This window comes from Sylvia atricapilla, chromosome 7 (genome assembly GCF_009819655.1).
Source record: "Sylvia atricapilla isolate bSylAtr1 chromosome 7, bSylAtr1.pri, whole genome shotgun sequence".
In the NCBI taxonomy this organism is placed as follows: Eukaryota; Metazoa; Chordata; class Aves; order Passeriformes; family Sylviidae; genus Sylvia; species Sylvia atricapilla.
This window is the reverse complement of record NC_089146.1, coordinates 33216423-33242535: the sequence shown is the minus strand read 5'-3', so window position 1 is coordinate 33242535 and position 26113 is coordinate 33216423. Positions and strand designations below refer to the sequence as shown.

Sequence of the window (26113 nt, the reverse complement as noted above, 5' to 3'; positions counted from 1 at the left end):
CCACAATTCCCTTTTGCCTTCCCCAGGTTGGAGTGAAGCCCTGCAGCTGCCTCAGTGGTGGCACGTGTGTCACCAATATTAAATACCCTCCAGGCCTTGGTGAATACCTGTGCTTGTGTCCAAATGGATTTGATGGAGAATTCTGCCAGGAAGACGTCAGGGACTGCAAATCAAACCCCTGTGGCAGTGGGACCTGTGTGGACAGCGTGAAGGGCTACTTTTGTAAATGCCCCCCTGGTCTCGGAGGTAACACTTCTCTGTTTGCACCTCTGGTTTAACTGAAGTGAGCTACAGGACTTTTTTGAGAATAGCATGACCACAGCATCTGCCAAATGGACTGCAAACATAACCCTGCTCTTCTGCTCCCATGGCTTAGCTTTAGACATGGAGAGATGTCTAACAATCTAATGATAAGGAAAAATTATAAAATGATAAGGAAAAATGATATCTAATGATATCATCATTAACTAATGATAAGGAAAAATGACCTAAAGTTTTGTTGTCCTGAAATGATTGCTCAAGGAGGATGTGAACCTCCTGAATCTCTGCTCTTTCCTGCTCATTTCCCATGGGTTTGTCCATCCATGAGATGGTTGGGAGAAGACTGAGTAAAAGAGAGAAAAGGCAAAGATCCAGGGCACTCAATAGGATTTCACTTAATTAAGCTGAGGAAAGAACTAGGATTAAATGAGGTTTCCTAGGTTTAGGAAGAAGTAGACATAGAAAACATGAAAAATAAATTGTGCTTTGGTCCTGCTTGAAGCTTCATTAAATTTAAACATTAGAAAATTAGAAAATCTCAAGCCCAGTGACTTGTCAGACATGATGATGAAACAAAATCTAACCTTGAAACTCTTCAAGGCTGGTGCCCTGGTTTCAAAATTCTATCCATGCCTAAACCAGAACATCTGGCCAAAACCTGACTTTAAGAAATTAAGGGAAGAAAGACTAACACTCAACCTCCTGCTGTCTTCACATTCTTGAAACCCGTAAGGTTGACTGCTGCCAGTGTTATAGGTTTGAAAAAATAAAGAAGCAACATCAAATGCACATAACTATTACTGCTTATGGTGCATATATATAGAAAACCCCTCACTTTTAAACAAAAGCAGTGAACAGATTTGATTCAATGGGCAAGGTACCCTTCCTGTCTGTCAGCAGCTCCTGAAATTTTATTGCTTTGGTCATGTGGGACTGCAAGCCCAGATTTCATTTCTATAAAATTCCAGCAGAAATGAAAAATAAAAATCGTTCCCAAGTCCATAAAAATGGCCTAAAAGATCTGTGACACTTAATCCGTGTTGACTCCACCTAATGGCCAGAGCCTGCTGCTGTCCAGAGTCTTTACACCACCAGAGACTCCACTGAGGCAAGAACACACAAGCCTAAGCATGGAGAATAAAGTTCTAACACAGAAGTTTGACCAAATAAAAATCTCTAAGCCAGCCAATCATATGCAGGATGTCTTTAATCCCCTGGAAAAAAAACATTCCTATGAGCACAGAAAAATTTGGGAACTTTTAATGGTGTAATTTAGGGAGATACACAATGAGAAAAAAAAGTTTTGATTGCTTGTAAGGAGTTGGATTAAATGAAAAAAAAAACCCCAACAATATAATTCCACGAGTTATTAACTTCAGTGGACTTGCTGACTGGAGAGACAAGGGCACACAGCACTTTGATGGCAGGAGAAAAAACAGATTTTCCTGCACTGTTATTCTTGCCAGTTAAATAACAGTGCAAGAGTTTTGCTGTTCTTCCCTGTTCTTCCCGAAATGCCAAAACACAAGCAACAAAAGAAAATAAAATAAGATATGATTGAGTGAAAAAGGAATACATCTCAAAGTTTTAATAGCAGGTGAAAAATTATAAACAAGCAGAGCTGCAAGCCAGCTGGGAAGCAGATGATTTTACTTCAGGGCAGGTTTGGTGACAACAATAAAAGCTCATTCTTGATGCTGTGTTTATGCCTCAATTCCCCAGAAAACCATCAATAATCTAATGAGAAGGAAATGCTATGCAGCTCAAGTGACAGCACCACTTCGCCATCAAATCTTTACAAACGACAGCAAACAGGCAGTAGAAACAAGGAGTGAACTTGTGAGAGCTTCCCAAACACCCCTGCAAGGGAAGCAGTAATTCAGGTGCATCAGTCTGAGGGTAAAAGTTAGAGAAAAAAGCCAGTAGAAAATCTGAGAGAGGGCTGACTCCAGAATTATTACTGGATCTCTGAGTGTTCAAAGTTCATTCATTTTTCATCTGCATTGTCAACAAGATAACAAGGATCCCTGTTGTTTATTCTTTTGGCCACAGAAAGCAAGAACATCACCCACCTGAGAGCAGAACTCATCCTTGAAAACTATCCCAATCACAAAATCATTATTTCTTTCCCCATATATCAGTGATTAGTAAAAAGTTGGGGGTGGGATGGGGAGCAAGAAGGAACTATAACTTCATTTCATATTTCAGGAAAGTGAAGAAACTCCCAGGATTTGTTGATGGTTTCTAATAACCACAGAGACTCTAAGTGGGATTTTTCTATTCCTTTAGAGTCAACTTAATGTGAACACAGTCAAAAAAATCTTTCTTTGCATCTGTAGGTGGTCAGCTCCTAACAAGGCATAAAAGGACTTTATTTCTCAAACAACTTCCCATGCAGGGATGGAGAAATACAGCTGGCACACAAACAGATGGTTCAGCCTTGGAACTTGATGAACTTCTATTCCTATTATTTTTATTTATACTGTAGCAGAGCCAAGACAGTTGAGACTCCCCTCTGCTAGAGTGCACAGGAGGTCGTGAAAACAGAATAATTGACTGTGCAGACAGTTTCCTGTCCATTTCTGCTGCTTCTTCAGCATCATTCAGCCAAGGTTCAGTCTTTGCAAACATTTCTCCTTGAATTCATCATGATTATCATTATGCCCGCACTGGTCAGGCACTGTTTAAGATCAAATCTGTGTGAAAAGCAGTGCTTGCATAGTTTCACCTTTACATCACAAAAATCTGCCAAGTGGCTGAATTTTACAATTTATCTTGTTTACTTACTGTCTTCCTTTGATTTTTGTATTTCTCTTGTCTATGAGATTTGAAGGACAGCCCTTTGAATATTTAAATAGAATATTTAAAGGTGAGAAGGAGAGTATGAGAGGGACCCAGGGAGAAGTGATTGTTAGGAACTTTGGTCCTATTCTCACTGTTTATGGCAGCAAGTTTAGCCTTTATATGATACTCAGAGAAAGAAAGTAATTACTAGTCTAATCAGAGGGCTACTTATTCAATATGTTCCGTGTGATGTCTAATAATTTCCCAATGCATCACCAGAAATCAGCATCAGAAAAAAGCTGCCTGATACCAGGATGTGATAATTTAATAGTGAAATATATATAGTCAGCTAAAATTTAACAAGAGAAGAAAAAAGGTAAGCCTAGACCTGCAACAGTGTGTTGTCCAGTTTCAATAAACGAAGCAAGAAGCATGAAAATCATAACAGAATTAGCTTGAGATGGCACAGGAAAAGGGATGTGGATTGTGTGCTGCTGTTGTTTTTTTCCTCAAGAAGCAGCAGCCATGGGAAGGTTGTATCAGTGGCTTTTTAGGTAGCTCAATCTATAAAGGGACTTCAATTTGAGTTTTCTACATTGGGATGCTATTTTAAGTTGAAAGGACTAGTGGCAGCTGTCTGCAATGCTCAAGCAATGAGAGATTACATCGTAGGAGATGAAGAATAATAATGCTCTGTTTTTATCATCCTGCAATTCATTCCTCTGTGACAAATTTATTTTTGAAGGAAAAAAAAATCAAGATTCCTTTATCCTTCCACCTTTTGTCACAATAAAGCTGGACATCTGACACGGATCAAACCTTTCTGTACCTGGTGCTATGTCTTGGGGCATGTCCCTGGATTCTCCAGAAGCTGTCCCAATCTCCTGGTACATTTCTACAGGGATAAAGGAGATAATTTAATAAAAGTGGTCTGGGCTGGTCTGTGACTGCCCTCATCCTGTACATCCTGTACAATCTTTAGCCAAGCAAGTTTGCCCAAATGCACGGAGACAGCAGCACTTTGAAGTCTGGAGGAGTTTTAAACAACATTATATTTGATTGCTCTGCCTCATTGCTGTTCAAATAGTAATTTTATCTTTTGGGTCACCCTCCCCTAGACGTATTCATTAAGTTCACTCAAAGTTGTGAATTTGAATATCAGTTAAGGGATTTTTAATGGATCTAAAATCAGCAATAGTCAAATGATCTTGTTTTGGATTCAGATCCTGTGGCAGCCAATCCTCTGAATACCAGTACCGCGGCTGAATTACACGTTCAGAATGTTTCTTCAAATTTTGATTTTAAGTAGAAAAACTTGAGTTGTTTTTAAAAATCTGATCATTTTGTAAGACTTACTTTCAACCAGACTCTACCAGACTAGTTCACAGTTGTGTGAGGTTCACACAGAAACAGAAACTACAACACAGGTCAGTACACAGCTCCTGGTATCCTAAAGCCAAAATGATGAAATTCATGGGGTTCTTCAGTACAGGACAAAGATCTCACATTAACAAGACAACCAAAGCAGCAGCAAAGACGTGAAATACAGGGGCAATATTAATTTCATTTATGTGCATTTTTATTTAACGTGCACAGCTTTCCAAGAGCAGGGGTCTCAAATTCAGCACTTCTGGTGCCAATAACTACTGTAATAAACAGTGTGATAAAAGCAGGTTTAAGTGATGCAGTGGGGAATTTGGATGGAACATGAGTGACATACCCTGAAATGAGTTTGCAGCTGAGAAGTGAGCATTTGTCTGCTTCAACATTTGAGCTGAACTATAAACAGGGAACCTTTCCTGATTATTAACTTCCCCTTTGCTTTGCCACAGGGCTTACTTGTCAGGAAGACAAGAACGAATGCGAAGAGAATCTTTGTTTTCCTGGAGTGTCTTGTATGAATACCTTTGGATCTTACGCATGTGGAATTTGCCCCACTGGGATGGAGGGAAATGGTAAAATTTGCAAATGTAAGTGTTTTACGTGATTTATTTTAATAGATGGGAAGGAGGGTAGGAGGGAAATGGGTTCAATTCTACTCCTATTATCCCTAATCGAGTATTTTGCCACTCATCTCAAGTACAGACCCTTAAATGTACAAAGCAGACTATTGTGATGTTGTACTAATGGGGATATTTGCAAATTTCTCTGCTATTGTTCATTTTGGTAGAGAACCAACACCACAGCATACAAAAAAAGTACTTTACAGATAGATAACTTGCCAAGGACACTGCACATTCTCTACTATTTCACTCCTAAATACACATCTGTGAGTATTTTGGAGAGCACCTCTGATTCTGCTTTGGGTAGGGGATTAAGATCAAGGTCAATGTGCGAATCCTTTCCATCCTTTCACTTCTGTTTCCAAGGTGTGTTTTTGTTAGAGGACACAGCCCAGAGATCCTTGGCATAAAGTCATTCCTCAGATCCCAGCTGGTGAAGGAAAGGGCCATGAACAGTTTTAGAACTGCTCAATATTTGCTTTTACAGCAACAGACTCTTTATTGAGGAGCCTACAGTGACTTTGTCCTCTGAGACCTTCCCAGTGCATTGATGTGACTCACACACTCTGCTTATTTCAGTCACATAGACAAAAGCCTTCTCCAAAACATTTCTTTTTAACCAGAAGGAGCCAAATCAACACTTGAAGACTTTTTTACTTGTTTGTTGGTATTTCCAAAGAAATCCAGGAAGTGAAAGATGCAGATATTTATTGTGCAGCGATTAACATTTCCTCATATTGACTGCAGAATGGAAAAAAAAATATCCATTCTAAATAGACTGAGTGGTAACTGCAGGACCCTGGCACCAGCAGCACTGCCTTTGCCAGATTTACCAAACATCCCTTCAATCATATTGCCAAACATCTGTATAAAAAGTTTTCTGTGCTTTATCATTTGGCCACATTGGTTATTTCAAAGTGATTTTGCATCTGTTTCACAAATGCACATTTTTGTGGTTAATTTGACCCACAAAGGAAAGAGATGCCAAATAATGTGCCTTTGAAAACTATAACATTTCTTACTTTGCATTTTTTAATTACAGAAAAAGAAACCAGTTTCTGAAATGCACATTTATGAGAAGGAATAAACCTGAGGGCTTATCTGTTCACCCAGGATAGGATAGAAATCAGTATTTTTAGCTCCGATTCAGAGACTTAACATTTCTGCTCATACTTCCCCTGCTTAAGTGAGTATTAAGGGAAGGAGGGAAGGGGGGACAGAAGTAGTTCTATAGCTCCTAAAGTGAGAAACAGCTCATTGCATTGTTTAATGTATATATAAAGAGTTTCAGGCTCTATTAGGAGCAGAGAATATTCAAGAGACCCAAGGCAATAATTGTTTTAGTTGCAGAACAATCAGTGTAGACTTTACCCATAATTCATTACCTAAAAATTATGCAGAAAATTGCATTTTTTCGAGGCTCCTCACTGCACTCACATTCACTTTTTACAGGTATTTTGATACACTGTGCTGGCAGCTGAACTGACTGAACAAACTCACTCACCAGAGTTTCAGAGAGAAGGAGAGGCTTTCAAGGAGAGGCAAAACTCAGGCAGAGCACAGCTGCCGGGGTGAGGTGTAGCATCCCCATCCAAGGAGCAGTGCTGTCAAACACTGCTTGAGCTGAGGCTTCCCAAGTGCCCTGAGCCCAGTGAAAGACCACGGTGCACATTAAGACTCCCGGAAAAGCAAAGTTCAGAGAGCTCAGGCATAATAACTTTTCTTATACTTGGTTGAAGCTTTGCTGCGTGTCAACAGCTGGACCCACCTGATCTGCCTTTATTTGCTTGTTGGTTTCCAGAGTAAACTTGTGCCAGGTTACCTGATTTGCTGTTGCTGTGGCTTTTTATCATCAATCACAGCTCAGCTCTAACATCTTGTTTCTTGTCCCTGTGCTATTTTCCACAGCTGTGCTTGTTGCTGACCTTACAGAAGCTTTAAGCGATGGCAAAGGTGAATTGAACAGGACTAAGGTTAAGCAGCCACTGCAATCCTTGGAGGCAAAGGATTCTCCTGTAATTAAGAATTTTAACATAAGTGATAGACACGGTAGGTATAAAAGGATATGAAATCTTTTTTCATTTGGGGCAGTTTATGTATTCAGAAATCATTAATTTTTAACACCTTAACAGTAAATACAAATCAGTTGTTTGTAACACAAGAAAATTTGAGTTAGGGAGAAAAACACTCTTACATCAGACTGTGGATTGCTGCTAAGCAATTTGACATGGAAGGGAGGCATTACAACAACAACAGTCAGAGTGGTGAGACTTAATTAGAAAACACACTACTTCTGAGGCAAGACAAAGCCACTCCAAATTGTAGTGGTCAATGGAAAGCAAGATGATAAAAGTGGCAGCTTATGCCAGTTTGCCATGACCAAGTGCTGCTGGTGATTTATTTCAGCGTTTAATGGGCAGTCACTGAATTGCTACTGAGTTTTAAGCATAAGTGAAGATCAGCTCGAGGAAGAAACTTGCCTGTGGCAGTAGCTTTTCCCAGAGATGCAGCACTCTCTGACATGGTGTGCACCTGCATGATGCTTGTGTTGGTCCTGCTCTAATGAGTGTCACATTTTTAATTGATTTTCCAGTGAAAGCAGGATGCAAAAAATTGAGATTGGTCATATCTGTTGTGTTGAGGCATATGCAAAATAAAAGGGTTTTATTACCTTACCCTCATTTTTTTTCAAAATCTGTACCAAGCCAGCAAACCCCTAAGCAGAACTTGCCTCCTGCAGGTATCCTATCTCATGATGCTGTAGGTAAAGTGCAAGAATAATGCAGAAAATACTTGAGAATCATGATGGAGGCCTCACTGGAAACAATTAAAAAAGATCTACAATCATCATTAAGATTGTATCCATCATCTCTTCTCTGTCTTTACACTCTTAAATACTTCACAGGCAGTTCATATACACTTGCTATTCAGTGACATCATAAGTGGTAAAATATTATACACTACCAGAGTGTTAAAGTTTGCACATAATCGTAAGATAATTAAAGTTTCCTGTAATACAAGATTTGACACATTAAGGATGATTTCCAGATCAGAAACATATGTACTTCACAGTGTGATTTCAAAAGTAAAGTATAGGTGCTGTAATGTTTGATCATTACCTTCCAATTATAAAAGACCAAAAAGATGTCAAATACTACTTTTTCTCCCTCAGTTAGTCTTTCACTTATGCTGAAAATTACTGTTTCTGTATTTTACATGATAAATACCAACCAACTTGGAGTAATAAACTTGAAAACATATAATTAGAGGACTAATAAATCTTACTTTAATGAGAAACAGCTGTTCTGTTACACTGTGCCTACAGGACATTCTCATGTTTGGCTCAAGCTTTGGGAATGTTTCATGTTAATTAGACTTTAAAAGGATAAAGGCAGTTATAAAGTGTTATAGCTGGGCTCAGGCAGTCTCAGGTTTAGGTTCTCTGCTCACCCAAGATTTAGGTGGTGATTCGAGAGAGTCTTTTGCCCTCTGAAGGCCCTGAGCCAAACGTGAGAATGAAATGGAGTCTTCAAGGTCTTGTTTTTCCTTGGTTTCTCACATTGTTTATTAATTCTTATCTGACAATGTTCTCTGTGCCTGGCTGAGGTGTTCTGCTGCTCAGACACAGGATAACTCCCCCTCGATGGGAGATCACTGTCCTCTTATACAGATAATTACATGTGTATTATTTACAGTGATATGCCAATACCTGTCATCTGTACTAACAGGGTCATCTCTACTCTGATCCAATCCCCTTAAACTACTTTGTGCCATCATCATATCAAAAGATAGAGGTCAGGAGAGAAGAAGAAAAATCAAAGGCACGTCCCTAAATCCTATATCTTGTTCCCCATTCACCTCCATACTAAGAACCCTAAAACTACAACATTTTCCACCCTGTGATACACTACGCTACTGTCTTCACACCTTTGTGCCTTGTATTCTTCTTCAGTGTTAGAAGATTTTTTCCACAGACTGAAGTCAAAGGCTGTGTCTCCCTGGGCTCTGTGCCAGGGTCTACAACCCCCCTGGACAGACCCCAGACTCCCTGGCCAGATCCCAAACCCTCTTGTACAGATCTCAAACCTTCTTAATCAGGTCCCAGTCCTCTCTGCCGAGGTCTGTGACCTTCCAGGGCGTCCAAAGGAATGCCCTAGACTCCAACATGGCAGTCACTGCTAAATCTTAGGCATGGTAAATCTGATAAATTTCTGATCAGATGCCCTGTTTTTGGCCGTGCAGGCCCTGTGTCCCACTGGCCCAGCTGTGCCAACAGGCCGTGTTTCCCTGGAGTGCCGTGCGTCGACCGAAAGCCGCCGCACATTGGGTACGTCTGCGGCCGCTGCCCACCGGGGTTCCTTGGAAACGGGAGAATCTGCACCAAAGACCCCAGAACAGGTACTCTCTGGGTTTTTTTAGAATTTTCAAAACATTTGGAAGATAGGATGGCTCTGCAGAGAGATCTGGAACGGTTGGATAGATGGGCAGAGTCTAACAAGATGAAGTTTAATGAGTCCAGGTGCCAAGTCCTGCACTTTGGCCACAATAACCCCCTGAAGCATTATAGGCTGGGGACAGTGTGGCTGGACAGTGCCCAGGAGGAAAGGGACCTGGGGGTTCTGGTCAGCAGCCGGCTGAACATGAGCCAGCAGTGTGCCCAGGTGGCCAAGAGGGCCAATGGCACCTGGCCTGGATCAGGAATGGTGTGGCCAGCAGGAGCAGGGAGGTCATTCTTCCCCTGGACTCAGCATTGGTCAGGCCACACCTTGAGTGCTGTGTCCAGCTCTGGCCCCTCAGTTTAGGATGGACATTGAGTGCTGTGTCCAGTTCTGGCCCCTCAGTTTAGGATGGACGTTGAGATGCTTGAACATATCCAGAGGAGGGCAATGAGGCTGGTGAAGGGCTTGGAAAACAAGCCACATGAGGAACGACTGAGGGAGCTGGGGTTGTTTATCCTGGAGAAAATGAGACTCAGAGGTGACTTTATCACTCTCTACAACATCCTGAAGGGTGGTTATGGTCAGCTGGGGGTTGGTCTCTTTCTCCAGGCAGCACTGACAGAAGGAGAGGACACAGCCTTAAGCTGCATCAAGGGAAATACAGGTTGGATATTAGGAAGAAGTTTTTCACAGAAAGAGTGATTAAATACTGGAATGGTCTGCCTGGGGAGGTGGAGTCACCGTCCCTGGATGTGTTTAAAAAGAGACTGGATGTGGCACACGATGCCATGATCTAGTTGAGGTGTTAGGGCTGGGTTGGACTCGATGATCTTGAAGGTCTCTTCCAACCTACACATTCTGTGATTCTGTGATTTCACATAGAAAGGCTGTGAGAGACTGTGAGCTAGCAGGACATTACAACACACTGCACTCTGGAATCAAAGCCTGGCAGGCTGTGTTCTGTCACTCTCACCTGAGGAGCAGCTGGCAGGGCTTAATTCAGGGATATCTGGCTCCATGAGTTGAAATCCAATAGATTAACCACCTCCTTTGCTACTAGGCGGAATTCTTCATGTCAGGACTTGTTCAGCGGTATGACACCACTGAAATATAGACACCACGTCTATATTTCTGCCGCAGCACTGGCACAGGAATGCAGGACTTGTTTCCTCCTCAGTAAGATCAGAACATGACACATGCCAGTATCACTCAGCCCTCCTTCTTTCCTAATTCTTCTGCTGCAAGGCATCTGTTCTGCAGGGTGACCTGTGAAGACAATAATAAACAAGGTCTCATGCAAGAACAGCCATACCAACAGCTGAATGCAGCAGATAATTAAAGAATTTCTATCGTATTGTTCATAGCCTGAGCAGTAACCTTCCTTGGGGAGCTGAAAATCAGCTGCTCCCTTTAATCTCTGGGGACTGAAGAGAAGGCCTCATTAAAAGAGGTCTTCTGCTGTGGTCAAAGAAGAGCTGGGTCCTGACCTCTGGCACAAAGTGGAGATGGCACAGCAACCACTGTACTCTGATCCTGCTCTCTCTCTAATGATACTCCCATAATTCAGTGTATGGTTCTACAGGGACAGGCTGGATGATTGTCCCCTTTTTGCTGCACAGACTGCACTGCCAGGAGCAGTCATGTTTATTCCTTAATAACAGTAGTTGCCAGGTTGGATTCCTTGAAATCTTTTCGCTAAGTATTCAAGACAGAGTGTCTTGAAACCTGTCAAATTGTTCCCTGACCTCCCACACTTGACCAATCCTCCTTCACTTCCCATTCTGTATCCAAATCAATGATTGTTACTTTGGTGTTATATTTTAACACACTCTATCAAAGTGGAAGCAATTTTACTGCTTACTGTAGGTATCATCCAATCTCTTGGAACTATAAATTGATTTTAGCCAGTTCTCAGAATCTAAAGGTCACAAAAATAAACTCAACATTTTTCTCTCCCCAGCAATGAGTATGTACAAAGTATTACTTAGTCTGCCAGCATCACTAAGCCAGCTATTGACTCTTCTATAACTTGAGGAAGCTGTAAAAGTGGCTGAGGAAGAAAAAAAAATCATTGTGCATATAAATAACTTTTCTGTTATAGCCCAAAGCTGCGCCTTGTCATTAATGGGATAATGGGATACACATTGTGCACCCCAAAGGTCCTTTAAATGCTGTTGAGTAGAACAGACAGTCTACAGCTGCAGGTATTGGTACAGTAAATCAGGCACACTTACTCCGTGCTTATATAAACATTAACCAATAAATTTGTCTGTGTTCTAGAAAGGGGAATGCAGAGGGAAGCTGCCATTTGCTCTGATTCATACCTGTCATATACAACTCCAGGCAAAGATGTAAGAAATATCCCAGGTATCAGCACCTGAAACAAGTACATGCTTCCTTCAAAAGAGAGCTGTGTATCAGAGGCAGGGGGATTGTTTTACATTTTTCTCTTGAATATGCAAACTGAGCCAGGACTTCATGCTGCAAATGCTGCCAGCTTGAACACTTCAGGATAGGGAATGAAGAGGAATTATTTTTTTTGTTCTATCAGAACCTTATATTCACTCCTGTGAATTATATCACAATACAAGCAATGAGAATCTTGTGCCTCAAGGTTAAATGAGAGTACTCATTTGTTTTAATACCTAGAAATGAAAGCAATTGTTGCAGCTGTGTGTGTCCTAATTTATGGCCAAAATGATGGGTTTAACTTTCCTTCCCAACTGCTTTGCCAGTAGAAGAAGCATTGTATAGCACTGATGACTAAAAGATATCAGACAAAAAGGAATTAACTCTCAATTAAATTTATGTACAGTTGTGGATTATGATTTTTGTGAAATCCTCCCTGTTGGAATAATAGCTTCTCTCCCTTGTAACTTATGCTATCAGTCTTCAAATGAAACAGAACAAATCCTCTTCAGCTTGCTACAGTGCTCGTGAAGGTACTGAGATTATGTGCCACTTCTTTCCAACTCAAGTAATTTTAATCTAAAAATATTCCTGCTAATCCCTATTTTGTACTTTTATTGGCTGCTTTGGACATGAAATTATACTCAATTGCAGTGATTTAAGGATTAAAGGATAAGTATTTCTTCATACTGAAACCACAAAAATTACCCAATGCTTTTGTAGGCTGCCGAGGAGAAAAATATTCCAGAAGAAAATTGTTTTCTAAGTCAGTGTTTGATGAGCTGCACCCAAAAAGTCCTTCAATTTTGATTTATAATCAACAAAGTACCATTTCCTCAGCATTTATATGTGATGGGTATTCATCTCTTGAAGTGCTTGACTTACTGCAAACTATGTAACACTAAAAATAAGTTTCTGAGCTACATTTATCAACTCTAAAAATGCAAGGCCTCATTCTGTTCTCACTTACATATTTTACCTGGCTTATATTTGTAGTTTGTACCATTTTAAACCGACAAGACTTGGTTACAATTTTTCTTGAAGTACAAAAGAAAAGACTTAAGGAAAAGCCAGTATGGAATTTCACATATAAAGGATTTGGATTTTTTTAATAAACACAGATTCTCCTATCAGAAACAAAAAGCTATTCCTATCTCTTTCAGACCCATAAAGCAGGTATCCTACATTTATTTAAAAATTTACTATTAGGGTCAAAAGTCCCTTAAGTTTGCTGGCATTGCAATAAAGAGGAAAGCCTAAAGAATTTAAATCTGTCCAGGCTTCCCTGGGCACATTTCACTTTTGTATAAAATATCTGTTGCTTTTTTGCTGGAAGAGGCAGAACTATTAAATCAAACCACCCAGTACCATTGGTCATATTCTTGGCACAAAGAAAATGAATTTATCCTAATGGGGATGCTGGTGATGTTCCTGCATGCTGCAATATTAGTTCTCGTCAGGCGCTGTGGGTATTTCTCCAGACTGGTTTCATCACTCACAGTCACACAGATACCCATCTGTTTGCACTTTCTTTAGCAGGTTAGAGAGGTTGGTGTCATCACAAAGGATTTATTTTTTAACTATTAGTAAATCAGCAATTTTACTGGACAAAGCGGTGCCACATCCATCACCCATAAAAGATTGTTTGTTCACAGCCAGCTCTTTCTGCCTCTCCTGGTTTAGGCAGCTGAAGATCAAGGGAAAGGGTGATTTTATGATCTCTGTAATCGAGTTCTGCTTTCCCATTCAGAACATCACTGCAAGATCTCCTGTCAGAGCAGTTAATTTGCAGCATTGTAGACTTTTGGCGCTTGCTATACTTTTGCATGCGCAGCTATTTGTTATGTTTACGTGCTCTGTGCTTCACACTCCTCTGGTATCTGCACTGTGCATCTGAATTCACTTTGATTTTACATCAGAGAGACCTCTGTCACCTTCTCATTTGCACCACTGTCAGATCGACATCAAGGTGTGGATTTAAAAGGAGAATAAAAGGTTTTGAAGTAAAAGAATGTGTGTGTCTTTAAACACATACTGCTTAGTATGAGGAACAAACACCAGAGGAACATATTAACCTTAAGTTCTGCATTCTTAAATTTTAACTTGGAAATCACTTCTGTCATTATTAACACTCATCGTTAATCATTATCCATGAAAAATAAATATCTCCCGTAAGAGCTTTGGTAACTAACCCAAGGTTTCATGACTGGAGCTAACTGCAGGAACAGGGACTTCTTACTGCCTGGAACCAATCAAATGATTTTGTTTCAAGAGATGACTGAAGAATGTAATAGATTCCTTTCATCTTTTATCTAACAGAATTGATGAATTTGCATTAAAAAGATCAAGGCCCAGATTCCAGTCTCACTTACCTCAGTGTAAATCATAAGTGACTCCACTGAACGAGCATTACCCTAATGGACTGAGCTGAGCACAGTTCCTGGAAGACCAAAAAAAAAAAAAAGCCTTGTTAAGGCAAGCACATCACACACAGGACTTTTAAATACGAGATCTGTGTGTACCTGTAGGTGTAGATAAAAGGCAAGCCCTGTTCAGCATTCAGAGGGTGCTTTGCAAAGAGTAACTAACCCATCCTGACATGGTTTATGCAACGCATTACAAGGCCTCCGTGAAGGCAGGGATGTGGATGCTGCAGCCATGGGCTGTGAAGTTGCCTGGGACCCTTGCAAAGACAAAACAAACACTAAAGAAATAGTAAAGGATAATCTGGTTCACCTCTCTGTGGCAACAGCTCTCAGCTCTGCCCGTGGGCTCCAAAATTGGGAAGCATTGAATGGTGATGGCTTCTTAGCCCTAACTCAGGCCATGGAAACTCTGTCCACAGTTCATCTTTGGAATGAATGCATGGTGGGACTTGCTGATCCCTTTCATAAACAGTTTCAGTGTATTTCAGGGGAAAATGTACATTTTTTTCAGATGGACTAGTTATGATGTAATGATGTCTCCTTCAAGGGATATGTGATGAAATGGCAACTGAAATGGGGTTAGAAATGCCACACAAAGACATTCCATATAAATTTGGTCTTATGAAAGAGTCAGTTTTGCAAATGGCATACCAGTAATCTTCTCATGAGGTCTGGATCAGCCTGGCAGTTTGGACATAAGCTCTGACCCTCTTCTGCCCTCTGAGTCTGTAATCACCAGTGGAAATCCACTCCTGTACTTGTCAAGACAGGAAGGGAACCAGAGAGACTCTTTCTGATGTCTTTCTCCTCTTTAAGGATACCTCATAAAATATTAAGTATTTTCAGAAAAATACCAAGAGACCTGTACAATATATGCTATGACCCAAACATAACAACCAAAGTAGGCACAGTGGGAAGAATATGTTTAGATAATTTAGAAGATAAATGGTCTCCAGTTTCACTGATCCGTACACTCTGTCAATCCAGAACTTGTTAAGTGCTTCCAATACAGATGATATATTTAGGAAATGATGTAGCTCAGCAATAGAAGACCAATGAAGCCCAAGCCATAAAACCACTAGGGAAGAGGACTCAGCTATAAGCCATGAATAATATTTACATTCAATCAGAATATCAAGTACAGATTACATTTCTCTCCTATCAAGAATGTGCCACCTTTTGCTTAAGCAATCACTGGGCCATCATGACTTTTAAGTGATAATAACAACTCAGCCTCCAACAAATAATCTACACAGGATACAGGCTCAGTAGTTGTTTTTTTTTTTACATTGACAGAGCCGAGCAAGATTATCTTCTCTTAGAATTTCCAGGCTCATTTAATCATCCAGCTATAATAGCACACAGCTTTTAAAGGGAGCCAACCCTGTTTGCACAAATTTGACAAGATTGCTGTTTTGTTAAAGGCACTTAAAGGCCCCTTTAGAACTGGAAGTAACTCAGACTGGACCAATATCCTGACCCCATTAAAGCAACACAAGAGTCTCTCCACTAAGGGATAAAGCAAAGAAGGATCTGAAGAGAAAGGACTTGTGAGCAGCATAAAACACAGCACAGTACAGGGGGATAAAAATAGGTGTGGAATATACAGATGTGGTCAGGAGAAATTTAGGTGCAGTTCCTGTACATCTTGCTGGTTTTGAACAGGTATGTAAAGGTAGCACCCACCTCATAATGCTTTCTTGCAGAACCAGGGCATGTCCACTGCCAAATCATGTGAATTTTGCCCCAAATATTACACATCACATGAACAAGGTTGGTTCATTCCTGAAGGGATACAGCAACAACCTATAGCTAACACAAGGCAAGTGATCCTCTGGGATGGAGGAGAGAGTCATTGCCCAAGCTGATAATATATTAGATTTAGAATTTCAGAGAATCAGAATAACACTGTTGGAAGGGACGTCAAAAGATATCTGGTTCAACCTTTGTTTTCTCAAAGTGAACTGGCTAAGTTCTTCTGTGCCACAACATCTGAAATCTTATTATTGTAATTCTTTGCCTTTTGTTTTCTAAATTGGGAAGAAAGTACTTGTCAACCTAATCACTTGAAATTGTGGAGAATTCCATAAAAGCATGATTTCACTGGGAGTATTTAAACACGATTTTTAAATAGATGCATTACTGGTTCCCAGTAAGGCATAGTTCATTTTTTGTCTTGGCTTTCATATGTAAAATAACTCAATTTTTATATGTTTACAGCCCAAAACAACATAATTATTGTTTTGGACCATTTATTTCTTGAATTGAATAAAAGAAATATTTCAGTAATTTATTCTTCACTATTTCTTTGCTGAAATACTTTGAACTATTTCAGCTATTTTTTCTTTGAATAAATATTATGGCTTTTCTTTTGAAGAAATGAACTTTCTTTATAATCTATTATTACTCTTCTAAAGGCTTCTACATAGATATTTCAGAGAATTAGACAGGGATGCTTCAGAAAAGATCTGCCTTAATTTAGCCTATTTTGTATATATCTATCAACCTGTTCATGCCATGAGAGAGTCTGAAAACCCATGAGGCATCATCAGATAAGAACACAGTTTCCATTAATTTTTCCATCTATCTCAGTTCTGAGAAGTAAAATATACTGTCAATTCTTGAATAGAAAATATAATTTGGTTCCATGAACTCTATCTTAACACCATCTTTGTAGCTGCTGAAATAATGCAGTTTCAGGCTTCAGTAATTGGAGGAGGCAGAACACAAAAGAGAAGTAAAGGCTCAGCCCTGAGAGATGGACAAGGGATAATGAAAGGAAAGGTGATAAAACAGCTACGAGGGGATTAAGTGGGTGATCCAGAGTGTTTTGAAACACAACCACACTTCTCCTCCTCTTCCTGTTTTCCTGGCTGGGTATTCAGAGAAAAGCACAGGAAGAGCACTTCTGAAAACAGCAGCAGAGAAGGGGAAAGACCCAAGGAATACAAAGAGCACGGAAGGAGATCTGGCAGCAAAGCAGGGAGAGGAGCACAGCTCCTGTGCAAGGGGTGAGAGCACATCAAACATTCCGAGTTTTTTCCAACCCACACGAGGGAAGTTTTCAATTAAATCTTGAAATAAACTGGAAGGCAGAAGAGGTGTTTGAGAAAATGTTGTTTGTAAAAAAACAGAGCAGCTTTATAAAACTCTATAGGCAATCCAAAAAAAAAAGGACACTGATAAAGGAAATGTTTGGTAGAGAAGGGAAAAAAAATCCATGTGTGGGGAGCATGCTCGTATCTTTGCAATCAGTAATTCTTACCCCATTTTAAAAATGCTCTCTCTGGTGACCCTGATAGTAAAATTTGTATTGGAAATGTACAGAAGAAAATTACAAAAGAGATAAAAAAAACCCAAAAAACCCAACGGAGTCTGAAAACCAAGTGCTCAAAATGCATTATTTTCCTCAAAGATCCATTTTTCTGTCATTGTGTTAATCACCTTCCAGCACTTTGCCTGTATGTGATGTCTTGTCCCAAGAATCTTACTTGGAAAGCAGATCCACACAATAGGGGGAAATGTAATATATGAGGACAAATTTAATTTTTAGAGCTGTTTTAATGAGACTCAAGTATCATTCTAGGACTCCAGCTCATGGCCTAATAGTACTCTTACCTACCCAGGAGACCAGAAAAGGAGCTGATCATTTAAATCTATGAGAAATTGGGCTTAAATGAATAAAAGCTACAGCACTATTCATGCCCCACCTCTTTGTTCTTCTTAGTTTTTCTTTGTCATGTAACTTTCATAATTACTCTTTAATCTTCACGTTCTCTTAAACATCAGGAAAGAGGTTTTTGTTTCTTAAACTCTAAATCACAATGCTTTCTACTGAAAAGGTTTTACAAATATAAAAATATTCCTGGTAAAAAAGAGCTATACACCAGCAAAATTGTTCTAACAACTGATTTGTATTTGTTCAGTATGAAAGGGATAATCTTTATGTATTCCTTGACATATCTTAGATAGAACTGAAAACTTTGTCAAGTAGTCAATAATATCATTTGTATGTTCATGAACTGTTTCTCTCCTGGCCAGCCATCTCAGAATCCCCATTTTCTTGAAAAACAGCAGCTAATGAATTGAGATGTCAATTATATTGTTCTGAAAACCTTGAAGCAAATGAGCTGCACAGTGATGCAAAAATTATAAATGACCTGTAATGTGACATAAGCAAACTCACTACCTCACACTCAGGTAATATTTTCTTGTATACTCACACAGGTTTTCAACACCCCAGAGCTGGAAAAGGCCCTCCTTGAGAGCAGAGTCTATACCCCCTTCCATTTGTGGGAATCTTGTACTCTGAACACAGATATTCTCATAAACAAGGTTTAGTGGGTGAGCTGACCGAAGATCCCAGGTTTCCTACTCCCCAGAAGTGCTGTTTTAGAGCAGAATGACTTTGTATTTCATTGACACAGGACAAATTTGCTTTGCAAATTCTGAATGGCGTTAGAGAATTGTGTATGTGCAGCTGCAGCCACATTGGCAAACAGAGTCTGAAGCAGAGGAGTTGTTATAATCAGAAGTGGCTGAGTGATGCAGAGCCCACAGACTATTCCCTGCTGCTCATGATTTTGGTAGGTGAAGGGGAAGAAAATTGCTCACCAGACAGCAACTTCAGCGACACAATCTCATTTTCTATCAGGCTGAAAGAGCTCAGGGACAGTGAACTAGATGTTCACCTTTTAATTTCATCATTAAAGCATCAAGTGAGTAAATTTACCCATCACGGAAGTGGTGGTTTGAGAGCACAAGGACTGAATACTCCTGTACAGATGGAGAGAGAGTTGTGTGACTGCTCTGCCCTGTGCTGAGCTGTGGGCATGTGAGGCACAACAGGTTTACAACACATTTGACTTTCCACTTTTTACATGAAAAATTATGTAAAGGACCATTAAGTCAAAAATTAAGCTTCTATCTAAATTTACACTAATATCCCAGTCACAATGAGCCTTTAAAATGCTTTTGTTGCTACAAAAATAATCCTGGAAGTGACTCTTTGTAAAACTTGGGAGGTTGAAGCTGTATTTCACTTAAAGTTGGTGAGGAATTTATTCTGGGAGTTACTGCTTGCAGGAGAAAGGATATGTTGACTGGAAATTCCACCCAACATCTAATGTGGGGAACTTCTGGATGCTTAAGAGGAAGAAAGGGAGAATCAAAACTGTATTATTGAATATTTAGGAGAAGGAAGACATTAGGGTATGACTGGATGGCAAAACAAGAGATTTAGGCATTAAACATACTCTGAATAGAAAAGAAAGTAATGCCAGAACATAATAATATGAAATAGGAAACTAAGAATTGATGAAAAAAAACATAATTTCCCTGGAGCATCCTATTGACAGCTGCTCTTGTTTTCCTTTTCTCACTCAGTAAATATAGAAAAAAATATTAACATGGAAACATACAGAGTGAAATGGGAATATCCTTAGCACTCTGGTAACAAGACTTCTTAGACCAGTGTAATTTTTCTGTTCTCTCTTGACATTTTAAATAAGATTTATGTGCTGGTAGATGTTTCAAATTTTAAATGATGACCCACACAGTGTAATATGTCAAAAGAGCATTTCTCTGCCAACACTCCTCTGAATGAGAAATGGGCTGGACAGCAGGTACTACTAAATGTTAATAGCTCTAAAACTACACAAATTGTAAATTTATTGAATTGTGTTAATAATGAATCCTTAAACTGTTCTCAGGATTCTGAAGAGTTGTAACTGGAGCAGAATTAAAGGTGCCCATAATCCTCTGAAGTGACAGGCAGAAGTGGCCACAGCCAGAGGAGCTTGTTAAGGAGAAGGGGCCAATCTTCACCTGAAGAGTAAATTGGTTTGGGGCGTTTTATTAGATTAAAAGAGAGAGAACCTCTTGGGATTACACGGTGATGCTCAAGTCATTACATAAATAAAAAGTTACACTCCTATTTAAAACCCAAAAGGTAAGTTTCTAACTCTAATAGCTGCAAAGACAAGCATGGCAGTGGAAAGACGATAAATACTCATACCTGCAAGCAGCTTAGGCAAATGTTTGAAGTGTTAGCTGCCAGTTTTGGTCAGGATGGGGCTGTCTCCAAGGCACGTGGCTTGGGAAGAACAGTGTGATGGTGTGTAAGTCTAAGCCCAGCAAAGATGTGGGGCAAGGGCAGTAAGGGATCTGGTGACCAGCCTGGTGCACCCTGTTCTAGGCAGGGTGAAATGCATGCTGCTTCACTGGGAGCAGAAATAGCTAGGGTCAGAAGGGCACATAACTTCTCTTAATTCAAGTCTGGATCTGGTCTTTCTCAGAAAGACTGTAAATGTAAAAAAAAAAAAAAGAACTCCAACCAAATAAACCATCAACTCAGAAAAGAAAAAAATGTATTGGATTTCTTTTCTGTTCTGTTGATATCTCACCCTGGGTTTAAGAGATGTCGAGTACCTTCTCTGTGAATGGCTGTTCCCACCAGCTTTAGTAATTTTTATTCCCTTCAGAATAATCTCGTCCCTTTTCAGCTACAGATTTGCTGTGCCTTAGCAACACTGTGATGGCACTGGAGAACCAGGGGCTGGTTGTGACAGTTCTGATTTGTGAGCTTAGTGTGAAACCCTGGGAGAACCAGAGGCTGGAGGGTCACAGCCTGGGGGACTCCTGGATGGAAAGTGCCCTGGTGTCGAGTTGGATGAGGGATGTTATACCTGTGTCACAGAAATTTGCTCTCTGTCACCCTTGCTCTGATCTTTCCCAGAAGGGGACAACAGAGGGATCTGTCTTTTTGGGACCTGATCCACAGAGGAATGATTCTCTGCTTGCAGTGGGGCAGTCCATCAGTAAGAACAGAGGTCCTGCCATGCACAGCTGGAACAGAGCAGCAGCATCTCAGTCTCTTATCTACTTCTGTGACAAACAAACTCAATTATCCCACTGCTGCCCATTTCCCCACTAGTAAGGACAGAAATACTGACAAGGTAGTGAAAACATGGGTTTGTTCCATCTTATAACCTTGAGCAGTTCACCTTGCGGTTTTTTTGGTGATTTCACCCAGTCCAATATGCAATCATATATTGGCATAACAGGGAAAAACAGATTCACACACTCAACGTTTGCATTGATAATGGGTTATGCATTTGAAGATATTGATCAACAGCAAGGAAAATAAATTGAAGTAATGCAGGATTTGAGAAAGCTGCTGACTACAGACAACTGAGTCTGCTTTCTTTTGGTTTGCATTCTTTGTTTTAGCTTATTTAGATACTTGGAGGGCTGCAGAAAGAAGTTTTCAGATATTCTAGAAAAAATCTATCGTGTTCTTACCTGAACTAAATTGCACACTGTCAGTATAAGCAAAACTCTGAAACAATGACAGTGGAGAGGACACTTTGGTCAACACTCTTAAATGACACCAATGACTTAGGAGATTTAGTCACCTCTACAGAGTGGCTGAGGGACCTTTATCAGTATATATCATAATGAATAACCAACAAAAATGTGTCACTACTCCTTGTTGGTAGTATTTGAGATGTAAAAGTTATATTATCACAGAAACACTCCAAAAACTTGCTGTCCCTTACAGGGAAAGGTGAAGTTTATTTGAAGGATAGGTATCTCACCTCTATCATCTGCTAAAGAAATAAAAGATTTCCCACTCTAAGGTAGTCTGTCTGATCCCCTTACTAGTTACTCAAATTTAATTGAGAGGAAAACCCATTTAATTATGACACAGTGGAAGGAGCTCAAAGCTATAATCAGAACTCATTTTGGAAATTTGTCAGAGAGGTTATTCAGCCCTTCCCTGTCATTCCTGTTGATTTCTCGTCCCTGAACCAAATTTTTTAGGGACTGTGATCATCTACTAGTGATAATTTTCTGTGGAGATATTTCTTTCATCTTTCTCTCCCTCATTCATTTTTAAAAATCCTTTGACTTCTCCTATCTCCACGTGCTCTTTTTGCTGATGTCCTCTTGCTCTGTCATCTCTCTTCTTCCATTCTGTGTCCCTCATCATTCACCAGCCTTACTTTGGATACTGAAATCCATGTATTTGCCTTGTGCTCCACTAAATACCATAGATTTACCTGCTGATGGCCACAGCTCGATCCAGTACCATTGTAAATCTCCAAAACATTGTGCTTCAAGGCAATAGAAACTCATCAGCTGCCAGCAGAATGACACTATTTATCAGCTAAATAAACACTACTTTGGCTGCCAGGATTTGCTTTGGTCCAGTCAATGCCCTAACTTTCATCTGACCCTTGCCAGGCATCTAAATCTCTTTCCTTGCTAACTATGGTTAAGATCTCCATCAAGGGGAGTTTTTAGAAAGTGATTAATATTTATATTTAAAAGAAAGAGATGCATCCTGCATGGGTTCAACCCCAGAACCAAGTGAGGGTTTTTGTTCAGGATCCAATATATTCCATATCCTACAGAGTGAGTATGCCAGAATCAGTTAAAAATAGCCTCCTCCATTCATTAGCGTCAGCAGATGGCCATTAATCTTCCTGAAAGTATTGATTCAAACTACTCGTCTCCACTTTAAAGGCCCTTCACAGAGTCCCCTCTGCCCATCTATCATCCCTCCTTACACAGCTGAAAAGGTGGCTGGCTTTGGGACAAGTGGGTGACAGTAACAAACCAGCCTCTTCCCTCACACGCTGCCCCTCACGTCTGGAGGGAGCTGCACACAGCACCAGCAAAGCTCTTGCATTTGTCTCCTTTAAAAGCTTTCCTAAAACTTCCCTTTGCCATTCCAGGGTCACCCACTGGTGTGATGGCACTGGAGCCTCTCCAGGGCACGACCTTGCCCAGGGCCACGTTGACACTGTGTGTTTCTCCACCTCCAGCATCTGTCTGTGCCAAACTGCAATGTTCTGTCTCCTTGACTCAAAGAGCTGGAATGCAAACTCTCTGAGCTATGCCCTGCAGAGCATTCCCCAGCACAGCATTGCAGTATAGGCAGGTAATAAGAAGCAAATCTTGGCTCAGGAGGTCAAGAACTAGAAGATTCATCACAAAAACATAAAAAAGTGCACAGTACCAAAACCTCACAGACTAGTGTAAACCAAAATTATTAAAACCATCGTGGCAAGTTTTTGCTTGGCTGCAATTTAACCCCTGCATGTCAACCCAGTGCTGCAACTCAAATAATGCCTGACCTTCCCTGAGACTTGCTACCAAAACTATATTTCATCTGGTTCTTGAATGCCACTGTTTGAGTATCATCACTGCAGTTCCCTGTGCATCAGTGTAATTTCTGAGCCACTTGGCATAAACCTCCCCACAGCATATTTGATAATTAACTCTTTTCCTTCTAGAATTGATGTTCTGTTGTTTGCTCCAAACACAAAGGTTCACTGTGGTTCCTTTCAACTCTAGACCAGCAAATTCAGCTAATATGTATGTCTTCCTTCTGCCCTAGATCTTCCTCAAAGATCTTTCCAAAGCCATGTGGATTTTCCTGGAGGAAATATTGAAGATGCTAGAGGCTCTCACCATGAAGATGTATCTAAGACATCAAGAAATGCATTTTCCCTTCTTTCCCAACCGCAAATTCTAAAGCAAGATATTACATTCCTTCTGGAAAGAAACCCCACAGTCATTCACATTCCGTCCCTTACAGTGGAAACGAAGATTTCCCAAGCTCAGACATCACCAGAAAAACAACCTGATATGGAGTTCACAGCACCTGAGAAACAACCTTTTCTTGAGGAAAGAAGTGACACACTCACACCATTTCTGCATGAGGTGCCAGAGCCCAGAGCCCCAGCTGTCAGTGTGACCTCCCACCCCCCTCTCCATTTGAAGCAGCACAAAGAAACTGCAGCACAGACTGTTCCTCCTCTTCCCAACACAAATGCAGGTTCGTTCTCTGCAAGGTCACAGACTCATTCCAGGCATGGTTATTCTCCCAGGAGATGGCCTGGTCGAGCTGCAGCCTTGAGGAACAAACCAGCCCAGGGTTTCCCAACAGAGCAGCCCGGAGCATCTCCTTTGGCCACGCACATTCCCTCCCCTCAGCCTTTTTTAGGTCCTTCCCTTGGTGCTGCATCCCAGAGCATTGGTGGCCCAGCAGGGTCTGCTCCCAGAGCAAGGCTTCCAGCACCCACCACAGCAGCCAGCAAGTTGTTCAGCAGAGCAAGGGGTGCTGTGGAGCTGCCAAAACACAGCAGTGGGGCTCACCACCAAGGGCAGTGTGCTGACCTGCCGTGTTTCACCGGGGTGCCGTGTGAGCCAGCTGCAGATGGAGAGGTTAAATGTGGGCCTTGTCCCCCTGGATACAGCGGGGATGGAATTACATGTGAAGGTAAGGGACAAAATCCTCTTTAAAATGCTCTTATAACTCCAAGTCTAATAATTCTATATCGTTACAATTCAGGACGGTTCATGTAACGACATGTAGAACTTTGATTTCTTCAGAGGGCTTATAGCAAAGTTTCTTGAAAGACAGATTCTTATACGCAGTGTTTGGGTACAATGAATAGGATTGGTCCTTTAGGGCACCACCTTTTTGTAAACATCTCTACCAGTAAGCAAGTTGTAAAAACACCAGGTGTCAGGAGGAGGAGATCTACAAGGATGTTTTGGGTTCCTCCTTTTGATTTCCCAGACCAGACTGAGAGAGTTTTGTCCTTGGCTTTCCCACAGGCTTCAAGGCACTGCCTGGAGCCTAAGAATCCATGTTCTGACCACTGTCAGTTCCCACAAATTCTGTAAAGTAAAAAAAAAAAAAAAAAAATTATAAATCTGGAGATTTTTGTGGCTAGGACCATTCTGTTTTCAAAACCAATTATATTTCAAAACAATAAATAAAACCTATAACTTTGAAACTGCTCTTTCTGCTCACAAAAATGACATATTTATTTGATACCATCTAATCTATTAAAACCAGGGACAGATTGTGATCTTGCTTAATGCCAGATTCATTCTACTAAAGTCATCACTTTCAGAACCACATAAAATGTCTGTGAGAAAGAGCAAAATTGATTCTACTTCTCTATACAACACATTCTAGGAAAAACTAATTTTTCTAATATCTTAAAAATTACTTGTAAATATCTATCTAATACCTTAAATATGAAACTGAACTTGTCATCTGAAATGCACAGCACCAAAATGGTTTTCACAATATATTGACTTATTTACTAGGCACCTGAGAATCCCTCCATAAAACTATAGGATTATGCCCTTTGTTGAAGCAATGAATTCCCTGACTTTGCTATCATTAATCACACATTTTGGTGACATCCCTCTGATAAGCTGATATCTTAACTGGCCTTCCACCACACAAAGCAAAAGTATTTGTATCATTCATCCCCCTCTCTTTCTCATCTGGTGTCTCATCCTTCATGCACAGAGCTGGAGTACTGTTGGAGATATAGTACAAAATGTACAAGGAAAGGTTATTATAATCTTGGACACTTCATTTCTTTGCCTCTTTGCACATTTCTGAAATGCCCCTCCTAAAGGATTCAGAGTTACTTGGCCCAAAGGAATTTGTCTTTAACTTCTGTTTTATACCTGGAAGTGAAAAAGCACCAAAGAGGTTCTGGTATTGGGAAGCTCAAAGCAGGTCTGGCCACAGAAAGGCCATGCCCGTGTATATATGGATATTTACATTATGGACACAAGGCTGCTGTGTGTTTAGTAGACCCATCAGTGTGGTCCTTGAAACATAAATCTACCTTAAAATGTAAATCTGCCTCTGCCTTTCACTTGTGAGACGTTTTCTTCAGTTCCTGGTATTACTGAAAATCTCCCTGGAGAGTCCTTAGGATGAAATACTTTATTACCAACATCATCCTGC

At 40.4% G+C, this 26113-nt stretch overlaps 1 protein-coding gene across 1 annotated transcript in view; it reads left to right on the top strand.

The window, feature by feature from the left end:
* The window catches only part of LOC136363885 (von Willebrand factor D and EGF domain-containing protein-like), a 165470-nt gene that overhangs the window by 105446 nt on the left and 33911 nt on the right, over nucleotides 1-26113 (top strand). The window contains exons 17-22 of the mRNA XM_066323353.1: nucleotides 27-246; nucleotides 4878-5015; nucleotides 6957-7097; nucleotides 9291-9446; nucleotides 11152-11158; nucleotides 23742-24613. Coding sequence (XP_066179450.1) covers nucleotides 27-246; nucleotides 4878-5015; nucleotides 6957-7097; nucleotides 9291-9446; nucleotides 11152-11158; nucleotides 23742-24613 — 1534 coding nt within the window. The remainder of the gene's footprint in view (nucleotides 1-26; nucleotides 247-4877; nucleotides 5016-6956; nucleotides 7098-9290; nucleotides 9447-11151; nucleotides 11159-23741; nucleotides 24614-26113) is intronic.